At 38.7% G+C, this 20,266-nt stretch overlaps 1 protein-coding gene across 13 annotated transcripts in view; it reads right to left on the bottom strand.

Annotated features, from left to right (window-relative positions):
• The window catches only part of TANC2 (tetratricopeptide repeat, ankyrin repeat and coiled-coil containing 2), a 686,196-nt gene that overhangs the window by 606,030 nt on the left and 59,900 nt on the right, over positions 1-20,266 (bottom strand). For 12 of the 13 annotated variants that reach the window (XM_007482545.3, XM_007482543.3, XM_007482542.3 and 9 more), the window contains exon 2: positions 142-234. In XM_007482545.3, coding sequence (XP_007482607.1) covers positions 142-208 — 67 coding nt within the window. In that variant the 5' untranslated portion in view covers positions 209-234. Of the gene's footprint in view, positions 1-141; positions 238-20,266 lie in introns of those variants that run through there. The other variant, XM_007482546.3, reaches the window with a different exon arrangement.

The raw sequence follows: 20,266 nt of genomic DNA, 5'->3' as shown, positions 1-20,266 counted from the left end.
ATATTACATTAAAATTGAATGTACACATTGTCATGATATTAACTTGTTATTCAAAGAAAAGCTTAGAACATCGGTAATATTTATATTTCTGATGAGTTTTGCTTCAACAGTAGACTTATTGAACAATGTTTAATCACTTACCGCTGGACCTGTTTTTTCGGCTCGATTTCCCACCAGTGAGAAGCATCTTCAGACTATTTCGAAACATGGCTACACAATTTGAGTGTCACCAAACTGTAAAGAAAATATTATAAAATATTTAGAACTTTAAATAGATTATTAAGATACATATTTTAGATTTTACACTGATATAATCCAACTAAATAAATTTATACTAAACAATTTGCTATGTAAATAGCACTGTGCTAGATGAAAAGCCCCTGTCCTTATAGAATTATAATATAGCAGGAAATAATTTATATGTATACACAATGATATTATATAACCCAAAAGATAGATTCAATTGGAAAGACCTCCAGGAATTGGTGCAAAGTGAAAGGAGCAGAACCAGGAGAACATTGTACACAGAGACTGATACATGATGGCACAATCGAATTTACTCTACTAGCAGCAATGCAATGATCCTGAACGGTTCTAAGGGATTTATGAGAAAGAACTCTATCCACATTCAGAGGAAGAACTGTGGGAGTAGAAATAGAGAAGAAAAACATATGATTTGATCACATGATTCGATGGGGATATGATTGGGGGAGTTGACTTTAAATGATCACTCTATTGCAAATATTAATATGGAAATAGATTTTGAACAATGATACATGTAAAACCCAGAGGAATTGCTCATTGGCCCGGGGGGTGGGGGGGGAAGGAAAGAGCATGAATCCTGTAATCATGGAAAAATATTCTTAATTAATTAATTAATTAAATTTTTTAGAAGATACATTCAAGAAAGCAGTAGTAAGGAAGTTAATCAGTACCATATCATAAACTGTACAAATCATTTCAACAAGGTAAACATTTAACTCCAATTTTACATAAACTATTTCCAAAATTAGAGAAAGGTATCATCCTTCCAACCACTTTCTAGAAGGCAACACTTATTCTCATAATTAAACCTGGGAGAGTGAAGTTGGAGAAAAATCTGTAGACCAATACCTCTAAAAGATAGATGAGAAGTGAGGAAGAGAACAAACACTTACTACCTACTTTGTTCCAGTCACTGTTCTAAGTGTTTTACAAGTATTATCTTATTTCATCTTCTCAACAACACTGGGATTTAAGTGTTATTATTATCCCCATTTTACAATTTAGGAAACAGAGGCAGACAACAGTCAAGAGACTTGTGCAGGATCTTATGTATAGTAATCATCTAAGGAAGGATTTGAACTCATGTCTTTCTGAACAAAGCTCAGTACGATACTCTATCAACTGGCAATACATTCAGGGAGCTGCAAAGCAGAAATGAGAGAATATACCCACATTGGGCAAAGTAGAAAAATAGATCTGAGAATTAGTGGTTCAAATCAGTATGGCTGAAATGAAAACTTCTTCAAATTCCAGGGAAGAACTCACAAATGAGGAGAGAAAGGCACAAAGATGGAGGGATATCAAGATGAGAAGATCAGTGGGGTAGACATGGAAAATAATATAATATTGGAAATAGGTCTTGATCAATGACACATGTAAAACCCAGTGGAATTACTCATTGGCTACAGGAGGGGGGTGGGAGGGGAGAAGAACATGAATCATGTAACCATGGGAAAATATTCTAAATTAATTAAATAAAATTTTAAGTAAAAAAAGAAAACAATAATATCTTGTGATTATTGGTGGAAAAATATTAGCAACAAGGCTACAGAAAAATATTTTAAAATATTTTACATTATAGCCAGGGATTATATTAAGAGTGTAGGATTCACTCAATATTGAGGAAAACTATACAAGAACATTTCTATACACAGAACACAAAAGGGAATATAAAACCATGAATCTTCTTTTCTGAAGGGTTCTAGGTATAAACAAATCATGAAAATATTAAAGATGTATCCAAAAGCTGACTTGAATGAGCAAAGTGCTCATGGACCAGACTTATGGATATATTTCTAATATTTCACATGATTGGTTTCTGAATCCTTAAATTGGTTGGATATTACATTTTGTGGAACTTGGAAATCAAGCCTTTACTGTGATCTGCAGCCTAAAAGGCTGGCAACTAATTTCGATAGCTTCTTTGTAATGTCAAAGACCTATACTCAGTATCTGAATGAGATGGTGCCAGTGCTAGGAAGAAAGGAAGACTTTCAAATGAGCTTCTGGTCTGGGAACTCACTGACTATATACCATTTTCTTGGGATCTGTTTCTTTTATCTTGTTGATTGCCAATATGATGCTAATATTTCTGCCATGACACCTATGTGATTGACATCCCACAACACCCATTGCTACTTTCCTTAATAAAGACAGTCCAGCTCAGCCACAGTCCCTCTCTGACCATCTGAGAAGAAGCTGACATGCTGACATGACGATACCATGCTATGTCTTGTCTGTATTTCTTGTTTCTCTGATCTTTCTATGTTTTATTCTCTTTAGACTATAAGCTTAGTCCATTACTTTCCAGTGTCTAACTTCTCCTTCCACAGGTGATTCAAACCCACGCAAGAATTTTATGTATGAGCTGGACTCTACAATTTCATATCAATTGTTTTTTTTGAAAAATTAAATTCTAAATATTACTTTGAAAATTGTTCTGTTTCTCCTTTCTTCCTTTTGAATTTCTTTCTATTTTCTTTTGTGCATTTTAAAATGTTCCTAGGACCTTTTTCTTCTGGCAGTACTAGCAACCTCTATCTTCCCTAAACAATACTCCCTCATTGTCCATTTTAAAAAAGAAAGAAAAAGCTATAGCAAATTAATATAGTCAAAAACAATAAATCTACACATTGGCCCTATACAAAACATATGACTTTTACTGTACCCTGAGTCAATCATCTCTTTGTCTCCCTATCAGAATATAAACATTTTAACATTGCTCATTTAGCTCATACCAACTGCATATATATGTATATATATTCAAATGTACACACATATGCATGCATTTATTTATTTTTCCTTTAGATTTCTCTTGGTTCTTCAGTTTCCATTTCAAAATTTCAATTCAACTCAGATCTATTTATCTGTTTGTTCTATTAATGAAGACTTCTGTTAAAGATGCATTTTCCCACTGTAGAATTATATTCATTTTTTTCATAATAACTTATCCTTAGTTGCTAACCTTTATCTTTTACTTTTTGAAATACTGTATTCTAATATTTTCTCTCCTTCATAGTACTTGCTGCCAAATTATGGTTAATAATGACTGTGTTTCCTTCACACTCAAAATGTTTCTGGCTCCCTGCAATATTCTTTCTTTGACTTGAAAGTTGTAGATTTTGGCTATGACAGACCTAGGTGTTTCACTTTCAGATTTCTTTCAAAAGATGGTCTTTGGATTCTATTTTAACTTTTCCAACTAGTTCTAATATAATATATCTGATTAAATTTATTTTATGATTTCTTGAAATATGATGATAAGCCTTTTGTTTTGCCATGGCTTTCAGGGAATAAAATAATTCTTAAGTTGTCTGTCTTTTACCTGTTTTCCAGATCAGTTGTTTTTGATAGTAGACAACTTATAATTTCTTCTCTTTTTTTAAAAATTTTTTACTCTGTTCTACTATTCTTGTCTCATAAAGTCATGGGATTCTTTTTGGTCCATTCTGGTTTTTTTTTTTTTTCAGCAAGTCCACTATTAGAGTCATGTTTTCTACTTTGTGTTCTTAGCTATTTATTATCCTCATGAATTTTTCTCCCTTAACTTTCATTTCATTTTTTTAATCTTACTTTATTTCTTCTATCTATTGTATTACTTATGTCCAAGACAATTTTTTTCCTCTGAGGCCCTACTCTCAACTATTGTAGAATTACTCTCTTCTTCTGAGTTTACCTACTTGGCTACTCGTAAGTCACATTATTTCATATTTGTGTTTGGTTTTTTCTTCTTTCTTCTTTTGAGCTTCAATTCTTATGTTCGGTTCAATTGACTTGGGCAATTTCAGATAAGTTGGATACGTCATACTTAGTTATGTCCCTTATATAGACTGGATGCCACTACCAGTGCCAATCTAGATGGAGTGGATGATATTAGGGTTCACTCTCTACCTCAATCCCTGACCTCTGTTTTTTCCTTAGTAATCTACTATAAGATAGGCCTCAACTAGTCTCATTCTCCTATACTTTGTACAATCCTCAATTAAAAATGTTTTCTACTTTCTACTGTAGCCTTAAAATGCCTGAGTGGGATACTAGAGATCATACTGGTCTTAAGTATAATATACCAACTGTTAGATTAAAATTAATATCTCTAAGTTCTTATTTTCCATAAATTTTATTACTAATCACTTGAAATAAAGAAAGCAGATAAGCATAAATTTAAAGTCTCTTTCCTACTCTAAGTCTGACCACATGTAGCTCATCCTGAAGGAGTCTCCATCCATCTCCCCTGCCATGTTCAGGGAAGTAGAGGCAGGTGGGGTCCACCTACACCTTTTTATTTACATTCATGGACACAACACTGGCATGAAAAAAATGGGATAAACCGGGTCTGCAATCCAGGATGGGGAGGAGATAAAACTCCCCCTACACAATACCCCCTGTGATTCTATTGGGAGACAAGTAAGTTGAAATCTCCCAGATTTACATGCCTCGTCTCCCCAAAGAATCATTTCACATAATGTATAATTGGAAATATTGTGCCTTTGAACTACATTTCCCAGGAACACACTGACTTCCTGTCGTTATGTGCTGATGTAGACAGGAGATAAATTGGGTGGTCTTCCATGACTAGCACTCTTTGCTTCCTGTTGCCGACATTGGTGGAACAGGCTGTTTGAGCAGGTAGATTAGCCATGAGCATGTGCTTTTATTTTGTTACCTTTTTATTTTGTTACTTCTAGTGATTATTAATAAATCTTACACAATATTTCAAGTTGTTGTATATTAATTTTAATTTTTATAATAACCAGATTATACCTCTAAAGATCCTGATTAAAGGTGCATAACTTACTGCACTTTTTAAAAGACAAATTACACCAATTTGGGGATAAGAGGGAAAGAAAAGAGGAAGAAAAGAAAAAAATGAGATGCATTAACAAAACACCAATTAGGGGGCAGTCCCCTTTAGTATAAGAGTTTACATTCAGAATAAGTATGTTCAACCCCCTTCAGTTCAGTTTATTATGTCCCAAAGTTCATTCTGGATGTTTTGATGTAGTGTGTGGTTTCTGCTAGTATCCTTATGGCACTTTCTCCAAAAAAAGATCCACTTTCTTGATTCGGGATATTGGCAAGTTTCTTTTCCTGAAATTTCTCCAAAAGATTTTAAACCTTAGATTTTAGGAAAATCACACTCTATTCATTCTCCAAACTTGGCCTAAGCTCTGGGGGTGATGTGGTCAGTACGTGGAATTGAATAGTGATCCTCAGACAAGAATAAATTTGAGACAATATAGAATGAATAAAATGGGTTCCTGTCTGAATCAATTCATGTTGGTGGACCAAAGCAAGGGACAATCTTCCTTAAGAGCACCTTAGCAACAAAAGCTAGGACAGACTTCTGGACATCTGGTCAGCTGATCCACTATAACTAGGCAAACTTTATAATGTCCAGCCTTGAGCATAGTAATAAAGTAAAATTTTAAATTCTCAAAAGGTATGTAAGCCAGAGAATTCCCAGCAAAAGTCTTGCCTCAAAAAAGCATGTTGATTATACGCCTGGCAAGTGGAACAGGCTGTACACACTTTAGAGGCTATGGTAGTTATACCAGGGGCTACCCATACCTTTAACAGAGTCTACAATACGCTGTAATGGAGGGTGATTTGGGGATGGAATTAGATGCTTAATTGTAGGCCAGTATCAGAAGGATAACTGTTTTGGGAAGGCCAACTGTGGGTTGACAGGATAACAGTTCCAATCCAGGCAGAGCCTGTCCTATGGTAACAAACACAGACCACTAAATAACAGGGGCAGGTTTTTGGATTTATTAAACAAGGGAAGGCAAAAAGGGGAGTTGGTATAATTCTAAACTAATGTCACAGATCTAAATATCTCTTCACAGAGATTTCTTCACAGATTTTGAACTTACACTGATTCTTAACTGTCTAAAATCCCAGATCCTAAGATAAATAAATCTATACTAACCCCAAAACCCCACTTTTGATGGTAATAGAGGTAGTGAGTTTTAGCAGTTAGGTAGGACAGGGCCTAGGAGAGGTCCTGGATCCAGAAGGACCCCAGACCTAATCTGAGAGACAAATGGTTCAGGAATCACACCAGAAAGCTCTGTAGATGCCAGCCAGCAGGGAAGCAGGTAGAATGGAAAAGATAAGGTAGAAACAACCACCAAAAGAAAGCAAACCCCTCCAGGTCAAAACCAGAGAGAGAGCTCAAGCCCAACTGTCTCTCAGTAACAGCTTAACTCTCCCCTATAGAATTCAAGAATCTTTTACTCTACTCTGCATCTCTCTGAAGACCCACCTCATTTGCTCTTACTTATAACAACCCTGATTGTCAAAGTGACCTTTCTTATGAACAGATGAGGATATTTTGTCGATAAAAACTTTTAGGCAGTAGGGGTTTCCCTTCAGATGACACCCATATACCACTGATCTGTTTTGCTTTAAACCTTTGTTTCCATTTTCCCACTTCCTGTTCATTATAAAAGGGAGTTAAATTTAAATTGTTACTAGGTGTCAAAGTTAAAATTAATTCAGGTCCTTCTAAGGCAGGGAGCTTTACTGCTGTATCTGTTTGGTGGTTCCCTCCAGAAACATGTTCAGTACCACTTGTATGGGCAGAGCAATGAACTGCAGCTAGAGTTTCAGGTAGCTGAAGAACAGAAAACACTTCATAAATGTTTTCCAACAGGGGTTAAAAATCCCCTTTGGAGCCATAGCATACCCACTGCATGACATATTCCAAAGGCATATCTAGAGTCTGAGTAAATTGTTGCTTTCTTACCCTTGGCAGTTATACAGGCACATTTTTTAACTATCAGTTCTGCACCTTGAAAGCTTATATTTGACCACAAAGTAGAGAATTCTGTTACTACAGCACCTCCACTGTAGTGTATGCCATCCCTCATGAAAGAAGAACCATCAGTGAATAAAACTAAGTCTTGATTGTCTAAAGGAGTGTCCAGAATATTATCTTGAGGCTTTTCAACCATGGACACTAAAGATACACTATTGTGCAATGGTTCTCCTGAAACTGGTAAACCTGGAGGAAGCAAGGTAGCAGGATTAAGGACTTTATAGTATTTCAAGGTAATATTTTCATTACCCAACAAGGTTACCTCATTTCTAGTGAGTTGTTGATCTGAAAATGCCTGTGTTCTGTGCCTTAACAACAATGTCCCAACTTCGTGCTGGCACATTATGGATAATGGGCACCCCAATACTAAATCAGCAGATTTAGTTACTAAGAAAGCTGTGGCAGTTATTCCTCTAAGACAGGGTGGGACTCCTGAAGCTACTGAGTCCAGCTGGGTTGAATAATAAGCAACTGGATGCTTAACAGGTCCTAAATTTTGAGTTAAAACACCTGAAATTACTCTTCTTTGTTCATGGGCATGCAAGGTGAATGGCTTTCGTTATCAGGAATGCCTAGGGCAGGGGCAAACAAGATATCCAACTTTAATTCTGAAAAGAGCTGACAGGTGTTCTGCATTTAATTTAAGCAGTTCAGGGACTGAATTTTTTGCCAGAGCTATAAGGGGTTTAATGATTTCCCCATAGCGAGGGATCCACTGCCTACAAAACCCTGTTGCTCCTAAAACTACCCTCAACTGTTTCTTAGTGGAGGAGGCAGTCAACTTCTGAACAGCTTCAATGCACTTAGGGGAAATGGAACAGGTACCAGCAGTTAGAACAAACCCTAAATATTCAACTTTGGGGAGATACCACTGAACCTTTACCTTTGAGACATTGTAGCCTCTCCTATGTAGCTCTAAGAGAAGATGCTTGCTTTCTTCCCGGCACACTGTGATATTTGGTGTGGCCAATAGTAGATCATGTACAAACTGAATCAAACAGCTCTTCTGAAAAATGATATTTTCTAAATCCTGTTGTAAAATTTGGGTGAACAACACAGGACTGTCCATGAACCCTTGTGGTAGCCTAGACGAGGTCCATGAGAACTCTTCTAGGTGAAGGCAAATATATTCCTGGAATTTTCATGGATAGGGATTGAGAAGAATGCTGAGCAAAGATCCACCACAGTAAAATATGTCACTGTACTAGGAATAGAGTAAATAATTGTGACTGGGTTAGGAACCACATTAATTTTAATATAACACAACTTAAAGCATTGGTGCTAAGTAGACCCTGTTCAATATTATGCCTTATATTGTTTGAATGAATGCACTATCAGACACTCTCTCCTTTTGTACTAACCTATAAAGATAGTTCTTGCCCTGAGTTTATATTCTGATATAGGTCAGAGTCAAGATGAGATGTTAGGAACCCAATTATTAGAGCTTACACAAGCTCACAACAACCCTGCTCAGAAAGCTGGAAGGTTTTGGTCACTTTACAGGAGTTCAAATTGGATTTCTCCTTCACTCTGCTTCAGCTAATTTCCAGCCAATTCAAACTGGTTTCCTTTGTATGAACCTCTTCTCATCTCTGCTATTTCTACATTCAGCTGTATTTGTAGTTTTCCTTGGTAAAATGATTCTATCTACCTATCCCTAGCGATCTTCTTGTGAAGTCCAGGCCTAGATGGAAGAGCTTAGTTTCTCTTCTTTTGGGGTTTCACTATCACTGCTTTTCATGTGGGTTTTTCCAGCATTTTGCTAGTTTCTATGTGGGAGAGATGTGCTTCTCTATGATTTTTCATGTTGCCATCTTAACCAGAAGTCCTTCTCATTACTTCCTTTTTAAAAAAAAATCCTTACTTCTGGCTTGGAATCAATACTGGATAATTGTTCTAAGGTCAAAGAATGGTAGTAGGGGTTTATGTAACTTGCCCAAGGTCACAAAGCTAAGAAATGGCTAGGGCAGCAGTTCTCAACCTCTCAATTTGTAGCAATAAGAATACATAATGCATATCAGGTATTTACATTCTGAATCATAACTATAGCGAAATTACAGTTTTGAAGTAGCCACCAAAATAATTTTTTGGTTTGGGGTTACTGCAACATGAGGAACTGTATTGTGGGGTCACGGCATTAGAAAGGTTGAGAACCACTGGTCTAAGGCCAGATTTGAATCTAGGGCCTAACATCTCTAGGCCTGGTTCTCATTACTTCTTAACTGAATGATTGCAATAGCCTTTGAGAGTTTTCTACCTCAAATCTCTACACACTCCAATCTATTCTCTTCCAGCCACCTTGCTTGTCATAATTCTGATAATGAGGTGCAAAAAAAAAATTGGTGCCTTTCTTTATCTACTGAAATAAAGGCCAAATTCCTAAGCCAGCATAATATTATATTGAATAAAGAGGGGACTAGTCATTCCTCTAAAGAACAGGAAAAAGACAAGGATGACCTATCATCACTGTTATTTATGATAACACTAGAATTACTAATGATTACTGGGAAATGAAAATAATAATGATGATAATGATAATTACAGTGACAAACATTTTTGTTGTTCGGGCATTTCAGTCATGTCCAACTCTATGTGACTACAATTAGGATTTTCTTGGAAAAGATCCTAGAAAGGTTTGCTGTTCCCTTCTCTAGCTCATTTCACAGATGACAAAACTGAGGCAGAGAGTAAAGCAACTTGTCCCAGGTCACATAATAAGTATCTATGGCCAAATTTTAACTCTGTGTTCTGTACCATTAAAGCATCTTGCCCTCTGCTAAGGCCAGGTTTAAATTAGAAAGCCCCAAGACTACAGAGTTTCAGCCTAGAACATACTCCCAACTCTCCCTGTGGGGAAGATGGGGTAGCAAATGCTGATTTAGTCTAGACAAAGAAGTAAAAAAAGGTTAGGTTGAGGTATTATGTTGGAAAAGGGGAAAAAAAGAGAAGGAATAGCTGCTCACATTTACATAAGGCTTTAAGGTTTACAAAGGACTTTATATGTATCATCTCATTGTATTCTCACAATAACCTCATAGAGACTTCCAGTCAAGATGGTGGCTTAGAAGCAGCGAAAGTTCAGACCTCGGAAACCCTTCCTTACTGATCGCAAACTGAGTGCTCCTAGGACACCGAAATTCAAGCTGAACAACAGGACAGACCTGGGGAACCCTCCTCCTGGACCTGGATCAAAAGGTATGGCCCCCCAAAAGCCAGAACCCTAGATCACTCAGATCTAAGGGACAGGCAGAAGGAAGGTCCCAGGACCCATCCCCCACCCAACCCAGAATGCTGAGCCCACGGCAGCAGAGGGAACCTCAGGGCTAGCAAAAGGGCTCCAGGGCTGGCTATTCTGAAGGACTCACCTTGAAAGCAACCTGAGCCAGTCTCCGGGGTGCCCAACACAGACGGCAGGGAAACATAGAGAGAAGGGGGAAGCCTATAGCCACCTGCCTGGATCCTTCCATCTGAGTCTCAAGGGAGGTTCGAGCTTTAGGGCACCAGCTGGACCCAATCCCATCAGGAGCCCTCAGAGCTACTTAAAGGACAGAAACCTCAGGGCCGGGAAAGGGGTTGCTCAGAAGAGTTTACCTTGAAAGTAACCTGGGCCAGTCTCTGGGCATTCAACACAGATTGTAGAGGAGGAGGTTTTTTGGTTCAGGGCTCATTCGGCCCACACCAGCTAAACTTAATCCCATCAGGAGCCCTCAGAACCCAGGGAGGGCAGGAACCCTCCCCACTTAGAGAGCAGGGTCTTCTGGAAAAACAGAAACCTAGAGGCGGACTCAAGATGGAAGCCTTGAAGGAGCATAGACCTGGCAGCCTGGCCAGAGCTTTGGAGATCCTCCATATTTGCTCCAGCCATCCAGGAAGTTTAAAACTCAGAGAAAACACAGCCCAACCAAGCTGAACTTAATCCAATCAAAAGTCTCCAGAAGGCAGGGAAGCCCAGGCCCCCCACCCATCCTCATTGACTGCTGGACTTTAAGCCAATCAAAAGCCTCCAGAGGACAGGGAAGCTCAAACCTCCAACAACCCTCCCCCAGAGACTACACCAAGAGATCTTCTGTTAAAGCTCCAAGAGGGGAGACTGATAGAAGTCCCCAAAAAACAAAAAAATGAGAGGAACAAAAGCACAGACAAATATGGGGAGTAAAGAAGGGGTGAATTTGAGCAAACAACAGAAAAAGAAGAAAGAAACTACAATAGACAGCTACTACTCAGCAAATGGAACAGAGGGGGAGAGATCAGCAAACGATAAACCAGAAATCCCAGTGAATTAGATACAGGCTGTGGAAGAACTCAAAACACAACTAAGAGAGGCTGAAGGCAATTGAGAAAAGAACTTAAAAATTAAGATAAGTCATCTGGAAACAGAGGCACTTGAACTAAAACGAGAAAATAGTGTCTTGAAAGCCAACATAAACCAGCTGGAAAATGAGGCTAAGGAGATGAAAGATGAGGCAAAGGAGATGAAAGACAAAATAAAGAGGATGAAAGACAATCTTCAAAGAAAATCAGACCAGAAGGAAAAGGAGGACCAAAAAGCCAGAGATGAAATCCAATCTTTAAGAACCAGAATAAAACAACTAGAATCAAGTGACCTCAAAAGGCAGCAGGACACTATAAAAAAAAAGAATGAAAAAATTGAGGATAATGTGAAGCATCTCATTCACAAAACAGACGATTTAGAAAATCGTTCAAGAAGAGACAATTTAAGAAGAATTGGACTACCAGAAGACCACAACAAAAGAAAAAGCCTGGACATAATACTAGAGGAAATTATCCAGGAAAACTGTCCCCAGATCCTAGAACAAGAGGGTGTGACAAGGAAATCACTTTAAAAGACTGATATATATTAATTTAAGGTCACCAAGGAATTCAGCTATGTAATTCCTAAATGAAAACTCAAGTCAGCCGTCAACCTTTTATAGAGTTTAATTACAAACAGGAGGAAGAAAGGAATTAGAGATAGAGAAAGAGAGGGAGAGAGAAAAGGGGAGAGAAGGGAATAGGGCTTAAATACCCCTTCTGTTTAGGCTGGGCCAAAAGGCCCAAGCCCTTAGATAGCTGGGGCAAAGAAAAGAGATCAGTCCCTATTACTCACGTGACCAAAATGGAGAAACAGTCTCAGAGGCCCCCACCTTCAGCTTCCTTCAGAGCAAGCTTCTCAGAGCACACTACAACCACTCCGGCAAACTCCTCAACCCCCCTCGAGTCTTCAGACCCCCCTCTCTTTAAGGAAACCATCCAAGTTCCCTCCCATCAGTCCTCACATCTACCAATCACCTGTCCATCAATTTCCCTGTGCCAATGGAGGCTCTATCTTAACCCAGGACCGCCCAGAGGTCTCTGGCTTTTGCACATGTCTGTTGAAGGTCATATTTTCAAATAATTAAATCTTTGATCCTTTGCTACAGCCCTTTCTAAATCCTGTTAACCTGAGTAGGGTAGAGATTGGAATAATTAAATTTTGATCTAGGCTGCAGCCCTTACTCAATCCTGTTAGGACTGAATAGGGTAGAGATTGATTCCAAGTATCTCCATTTTATCAATTCTAAAATCAATCATGACTCAAAGAAATTCCTGTTCTATGCTTAAGCATAGGTCAAAGTCCTTTCCATTGTTCAGCAAAAGGTTTCTGTCCTAAAGTAATCTTAAGAAGGGAAGAGAAGGAACCTCCCATGCCAATGGGGTTCACATTCCAATAGTCAAGACCCACTATCAATAGGAAATTTTTCAAGTATGAAATTTCCCAATGGTGAAATTTCCAACATTTATAAGTCTAAGAAATTTTGAAGTTTACAGAACTCACCAATGGAGGGGGGTAGGCAGATATTCCTTGTGTAGTGTAAGGATGATATTAGCAAATAAGTATTGTTTTATTAGTTTAGGGATAAGAAGTAAAGTGGCTGGCTCGAGAAAGAACTAGAGTTTGAAGCAGAGCTGAGAGAGTATGTTGATTTCAGATGTTGACAGTTATAAACTTTATTGTGTGTCAATTACTCTCCCTGGCAGCTGGTTTTTGGTCTCTGGCAGTTGGCAGAGATGCTCTCAGAGACAGGGCTGGAGAAGGCAATATATTTGCCTCTCTCTCTGTCTGAGGGAAAGATCTGAAGGAACTTAGTTTTTCCTTTCCCAACTTGGGAAACACTAGTGACAATGTATTGGGGTTTATATAGATTGATTAAACTCTGAGAAGACAAAAACAAAACAAAACAAACAAAAAAACAACTAGTCTTTAGTTGAAACTCTGTTAAGGCTCAGAGTCCTAACTTGATTCTTGTTGAGATTCAACCAGCTGGCCTTTGCTATTTTATAATTTAAAGGCGAAGTTAAGATTTATAAGGATAACAGTGGTAGTTTTTATTAGAGAGTATAAATTTGGGTTAGTCAGATCAGGGAGGATTAGTGTAGCCAGTGAATCACAGGAGAAGCAGTTCTTTGTGAAACCAGGAAGTTTATTTGGATGTATTCAGAGAGAATTGACAGGCTTCCGGTCAAGATGGAGGCTTAGAGAAAGCTAAAGTTCAGATCTCCTGAAACCCTTCCTTACCGATCTCAAACCGAATGCTCCTAGGACACCGAAATTCAAAACGATCAACAGCATAGACCCCGGGAGGCCTCCTCCTGGACCTGGACCTGGAAAAAAAGGTATGCCCCACCCCAAAAGCCAGAACCCGAGACCACTCGGACCTAAGGGGCAGGCAGAAGGAAGATCCTAGGACCCATCCCCCCCAAACCAGAGTGCCGGGTCCGAGGATGCAGAGGCAACCTCAGAGCCCCACGGCCTGCAATTCTGAAGGCCACATCCTGAAAACAACCTAACCCAGTCGAGGGGGCACCCAGACAGCAGGGAAACAGGGAGGGACGGGGGAGCTCGTAGCCCCCTGGGAGGAGCCCTCGGAGCTCTGGGAAGCCATGGCCCCTCCTCCTCAAAGATCAGGGTTGTGTGGAACAACAGCAATCCTCAGGGCTGGCAAAAGGGCCTCGGGAGCCGGCTATTCTGAAGGCCACATCCTGAAAACAACCTGACCCAGTCGAGGGGGCACCGAGACAGCAGGGAAACAGAGAGGCAGAGAAGCTCATAACCCCCTGGCTGGATCCTTCCATTCGAATCTCAATTCAACCCAGGGAAAGCTAATCTTCTTATCAGGAGCCCTCGCCCAGAGCTCCGGGAAGCCGTGGCCCCTCCCCCACAGAGAGTAGGGTCTTCGGAAACAACAGTAACCCTCAGGGCTGGCAAAAGGGCCTCGGGAGCCGGCTATTCAGAAGGCCGCTTCCTGAAAACAACCTGACCCAGTCGAGGGGGCTCCCAGACAGCAGGGAAACAGAGAGACGGGGGGAGCTTTTAACCCCCTGGCTGGATCCCTCCATCCCAGTCTCAGGTCCCTGCCTCAGGAAACACTCAATTCAACCCAGGGACACATCAACAATTTCTGGCTTCCCCAGGAAGACAGAACAACAACGTCATAGAAAGGACAATCTGCCTGGGGCTAAGCCCTCTGAACACCAGACAAAGATAAGAAAAGCTAATCCTTCCCACTCAGATAGAGATGGCAAACTACACTGAAGCACAAAAGCCCCCAAATTCCAAAAGAAACAAGAAGAAGGGGGCAACTTTGGACACATTTTATGGAGCAAAAATACAAAACAAAGAGGAGACAGAAGAGGAAACACAAGCAAATGCTCCAAAACCTTCCAAAGGAAATGGAAATTCTCCACAAACCCATGAAGAATTTGAATCAGAAATGATCAAAAAGATGGAAGCCTTCTGGGAGGAAAAGTGGGAAATAATGCAAAAGAAATGCACGCATCTACAAAACCAGTATGACCAAACTGAAAAGGAAAACCAGGCTCCTTAAAACAAGAACTAATAAAGCAAAACCAAAAGGCCAAGATATTAGAAGAGAACATAAAATATCTCACTGACAAGGTCACAGATTTGGAAAATAGAGGGAGAAGAGATAATTTAAGAATAATTGGACTTTCAGAAAAGCCAGAAATAAACAGTAAACTCAACATTGTAATACTAGACATAATTAAAGAAAATTTCCCAGAGATTCTAGAACAAGGGGGTAATACAGCCACTGACAGAGCTCACAGAACACCCTCTATACTGAACCCCCAAAAGACAACTCCCAAGAATGTAATTGCCAAATTCCAAAGCTATCAAACAAAAGAAAAAATCCTACAGGAAGCCAGAAAAAGGCAATTTAGATATAAAGGAATGCCAATCAGGGTCACACAAGACCTTGCAAGTTCCATTCTGAATGATCGTAAGGCATGGAATATGACTTTCAGAAAGGCAAGAGAGCTGGGTCTTCAACCAAGAATCAGCTATCCAGCAAAACTGACTATATACTTCCAAGCAAAAGTATGGGCATTCAACAAAATAGAAGATTTCCAAGTTTTTGCAATGAAAAGACCAGAGCTCTGTGGAAAGTTCGATATCGAAAATCAAAGAGCAAGGAATACCTGAAAAGGTAAATATGAAGGAAAGGGAAAAGTAGAAAAATCTTATCTTCTTCTTTTACTCAAATTCTCTTCTATAAGGACTAAATTTATATCAATCTATGTATACTAACATGTGGGGAAAATGTAATGTGTAAATAGGGGGAAAAGAAAGACCAAATAGAATAAACTTTCTCACACAAAGATCCACATGGGAAGGGGAGGGGAAGAAAACTCTTATAAGAAGGAGAGGAAGAGAATTTTTACTTAAACCTTACTCTCAGGGAAATCAACTCTGAGAGGGAAGAACATCCAGATCCATTGGGATCTTGAATTCTATCTTACACAATAAGGGTAGGGAGAAGGGAAAACCAAGGGGGGAGGGGGAAAGGGAAAACAAAAGGGGAGGGAAAGAGAGGGGGGAGGGGGAGGGAAGAAAAAGGGAAACATATCAAGGGAGTGGATAAGGGGGACTGATTTAAAGTAAATCACTGGACTAAAAGGTAGAGCTGAAGAAAAAAAGGTTAGAATTAGGGAAGGATATCAAAATGCCAGGGAGTCCACAAATGACGGTCATAACTTTGAACGTGAATGGGATGAACTCACCCATAAAACTTAGACAAATAGCAGAATGTATTAGAATCCAAAACCCTACCATATGTTGTCTTCAAGAAACACACATGAGGCAGGTTGACACCCACAAGGTCAGAATTAAAGGATGGAGTAAGACCTTCTGGATCTCAACTGACAGAAAGAAGGCAGGAGTGGTAATCATGATATCTGATAAAGCCAAAGCAAAAATAGACCTGATCAAAAGGGATAGGGAAGGTAATTATATTTTGTTAAAAGGGACTTTAGATAATGAGGAAATATCACTAATCAACATGTATGCACCAAATAATATAGCACGCAAATTTCTAATGGAGAAACTAGGAGAATTGAAGGAAGAAATGGACAGTAAAACCATATTAGTGGGAGACTTAAACCAACCATCATCAAATTTAGATAAATCAAATCAAAAAATAAATAAGAAATAAGTAAAAGAAGTGAATGAAATCTTAGGAAAATTAGAATTAATAGACATATGGAGAAAAATAAATAGGGATAAAAAGGAATACACCTTCTTCTCAGCACAACATGGCACATTCACAAAAATTGACCATACATTAGGTCACAGAAACATAGTACACAAATGCAGAAAAGCAGAAATAATAAATGCAGCCTTCTCAGATCACAAGGCAATAAAAATAATGATCAGTAATGGTACATGGAAAACCAAATCAAAAACTAACTGGAAATTAAACAATATGATACTCCAAAATCGTTTAGAGAAGAAATCATAGAAACAATTAATAATTTCATCGAGGAAAATGACAATGGCGAGACATCCTTTCAAACCTTTTGGGATGCAGCCAAAGCGGTAATCAGAGGTAAATTCATATCCGTGAGTGCAAAAACTAGGAACAAACTAGGGAGAGCAGAGATCAATCAATTGGAAATGCAAATAAAAAAAATCAAAAGCAATCAAATTAACAACCCCTAGCAGAAATCCAAACTTGAAATCCTAAAAAGTAAGGGAGAAATTAATAAAATCGAAAGTGATAGAACTATTGATTTAATAAATAAGACTAGAAGCTGGTACTTTGAAAAAACAAACAAAATAGACAAAGTACTGGTCAATCTAAAGGAAGGAAGAAAAGCAAATTAACAGCATCAAAGATGAAAAGGGGGCCATCACCTCCGATGAAGAGGAAATTAAGGCAATCATTAAAAATTACTTTGCCCAATTATATGGCAATAAATACACCAATTTAGGTGATATGGATGAATATATAGAAAAATACAAACTGCCTAGACTAACAGAAGAAGAAATAGAATTCTTAAATAATCCCATATCAGAAAATGAAATTCAACAAGCCAGCCATCAAAGAATTTCCTAAGAAAAAATCCCCAGGGCCTGATGGATTCACCAGTGAATTCTATTCAGAGAACAGTTAATCCCAATACTATACAAACTATTTGACATAATAAGCAAAGAGGGAATTCTACCAAACTCCTTTTATGACACAAACATGGTACTGATTCCAAAACCAGGCAGTTCAAAAACAGAGAAAGAAAACTATAGACCAATATCCCTAATGAATATAGATGCAAAAATCTTAAATAGGATACTAGCAAAAAGACTCCAGCAAGTGATCAGAAGGATCATCCACCATGATCAAGTAGGATTTATCCCAGGGATGCAGGGCTGGTTTAATATTAGGAAAACCATCCACATAATTGACCACATCAACAAGCAAACCAACAAGAACCACATGATTGTCTCAATAGATGCAGAAAAAGCCTTTGATAAAATACAACACCCATTCCTATTAAAAACACTAGAAAGCATAGGAATAGAAGGGTCATTCCTAAAAATAATAAACAGTATATATCTAAAACCACCAGCTAATATCATCTGCAATGGGGATAAACTAGATGCATTCCCAATAAGATCAGGAGTAAAACAAGGATGCCCATTATCACCTCTACTATTCGACATTGTACTAGAAACACTAGCAGCAATTAGAGAAGAAAAAGAAATTGAAGGCATCAAAATAGGAAAGGAGGAGACCAAGTTATCACTCTTTGCAGATGACATGATGGTCTACTTAAAGAATCCTAGAGATTCAACCAAAAAGCTAATTGAAATAATCAACAACTATAGCAAAGTTGCAGGATACAATATAAACACACATAAGTCATCAGCTTTTCTATATATCTCCAACACAGCTCAGCAGCAAAAACTAGAAAGAGAAATCCCATTCAAAACCACCTTAGATAAAATAAAATACCTAGGAATCTATCTCATGAGACAAACACAGGAATTATATGAACACAACTACAAAACACTCTCCACACAACTAAAACTAGACTTGAGCAATTGGAAAAACATTAACTGCTCATGGATAGGACGAGCCAATATAATAAATATGACCATCCTACCCAAACTTATTTATCTATTTAGTGCCATACCCATTGAACTCCCAAAATATTTCTTTACTGATTTAGAAAAAACCATAACAAAATTCATCTGGAATAACAAAATATCAAGAATATCCAGGGAAATAATGAAAAAAAAACACATATGATGGGGGCCTTGCAGTCCCAGACCTTAAACTATATTACAAAGCAGCAGTCATCAAAACAATTTGGTACTGGCTAAGAGACAGAAAGGAAGATCAGTGGAATAGACTGGGGGAAAGCAACCTCGGCAAGACAGTATATGATAAACCCAAAGATCCCAGCTTTTGGGACAAAAATCCACTATTCGATAAAAACTGCTGGGAAAATTGGAAGAAAGTATGGAAGAGATTAGGAATAGATCAACACCTCACACCCTACACCAAGATAAATTCAAAATGGGTGAATGACTTAAACATAAAGAAGGAAACCATAAGTAAATTGGGTAAACACAGAATAGTATACATGTCAGACCTTTGGGAGGGGAAAGACTTTAAAACCAAGCAAGACATAGAAAGAATCACAAAATGTAAAATAAATAATTTTGACTACATCAAATTAAAAAGCTTTAGTACAAACAAAACCAATGTAACTAAAATCAGAAGGGAAACAACAAATTGGGGAAAAAATCTTCATAGAAACCACTGACAAAGGTTTAATTACTCAAATTTATAAAGAGCTAAATCGATTGTACAAAAAGTCAAGCCATTCTCCAATTGATAAATGGGCAAGGGACATGGATAGGCAGTTCTCAGATAAAGAAATCAAAACTATTAATAAGCACATGAAGAAGTGTTCTAAATCTCTTATAATCAGAGAGATGCAAATCAAAACAACTCTGAGGTATCACCTCACACCAAGCAGACTGGCTAGCATGATAGCAAAGTAATGAATGCTGGAAGGGATGTGGCAAAGTAGGGACATTAATTCATTGTTGGTGGAGTTGTGAACTGATCCAACCATTCTGGAGGGCAATTTGGAACTATGCCCAAAGGGCAACAAAAGAATGTCTATCCTTTGATCCATCCATAGCACTGCTGGGTTTCTGCCTGTGACAAGGAAATCACTTTAAAAGACTGATATATATTAATTTAAGGTCGCCAAGGAATTCAGCTATGTAATTCCTAAATGAAAACTCAAGTCAGCAGTCAACCTTTTATGGAGTTTTTAATTACAAACAGGAGGAAGAAAAGTATGAGAGAGAGAGAGAGAGGGAGAGGGAGAGAGAGAGAGAGAGAGAGAGAGAGAGAGAGAGAGAGAGAGAGAGAGAGAGAGAGAGAGAGGAGAGAGAGAGAGAGAGAGAGAGAGAGAGAGAGAGAGAGAGAGAGAGAGAGAGAGAGAGAGAGAGAGAGAGAGAAAGGGGAGAGAAGGGAATAGGGCTTAAATACCCCCTCTGTTTAGGCTGGGCCAAAAGGCCCAAGCCCTTAGATAGCTGAGGCAAAGAAAAGAGATCAGTCCCTATCACTTGCATGACCAAAATGGAGAAACAGTCTCAGGGGCCTCCACCTCCAGCCTCCTTCAGAGCAAAACTTCTCAGAGTACCACCTCTCAGAGCAAAACCTCTCGAACCCTTCATTCCTCAGACCCCTCTATCTTTAAGGAAACCATCCAAGTTCCCTCCCCTCAGTTCTCACATCTATCAATCACTGTCCATGTCTTCCCTGTGCCAATGGTGGCTCTAGCTTAACCCCAGGACCACCCAGAGGTCTGCCCCTTTGCACATGT

This window comes from Monodelphis domestica, chromosome 2 (assembly GCF_027887165.1).
Source record: "Monodelphis domestica isolate mMonDom1 chromosome 2, mMonDom1.pri, whole genome shotgun sequence".
NCBI lineage: Eukaryota > Metazoa > Chordata > Mammalia > Didelphimorphia > Didelphidae > Monodelphis > Monodelphis domestica.
The sequence above is the reverse complement of the archived record's forward strand: the minus strand, read 5'-3'. Positions and strand labels throughout refer to the sequence as shown.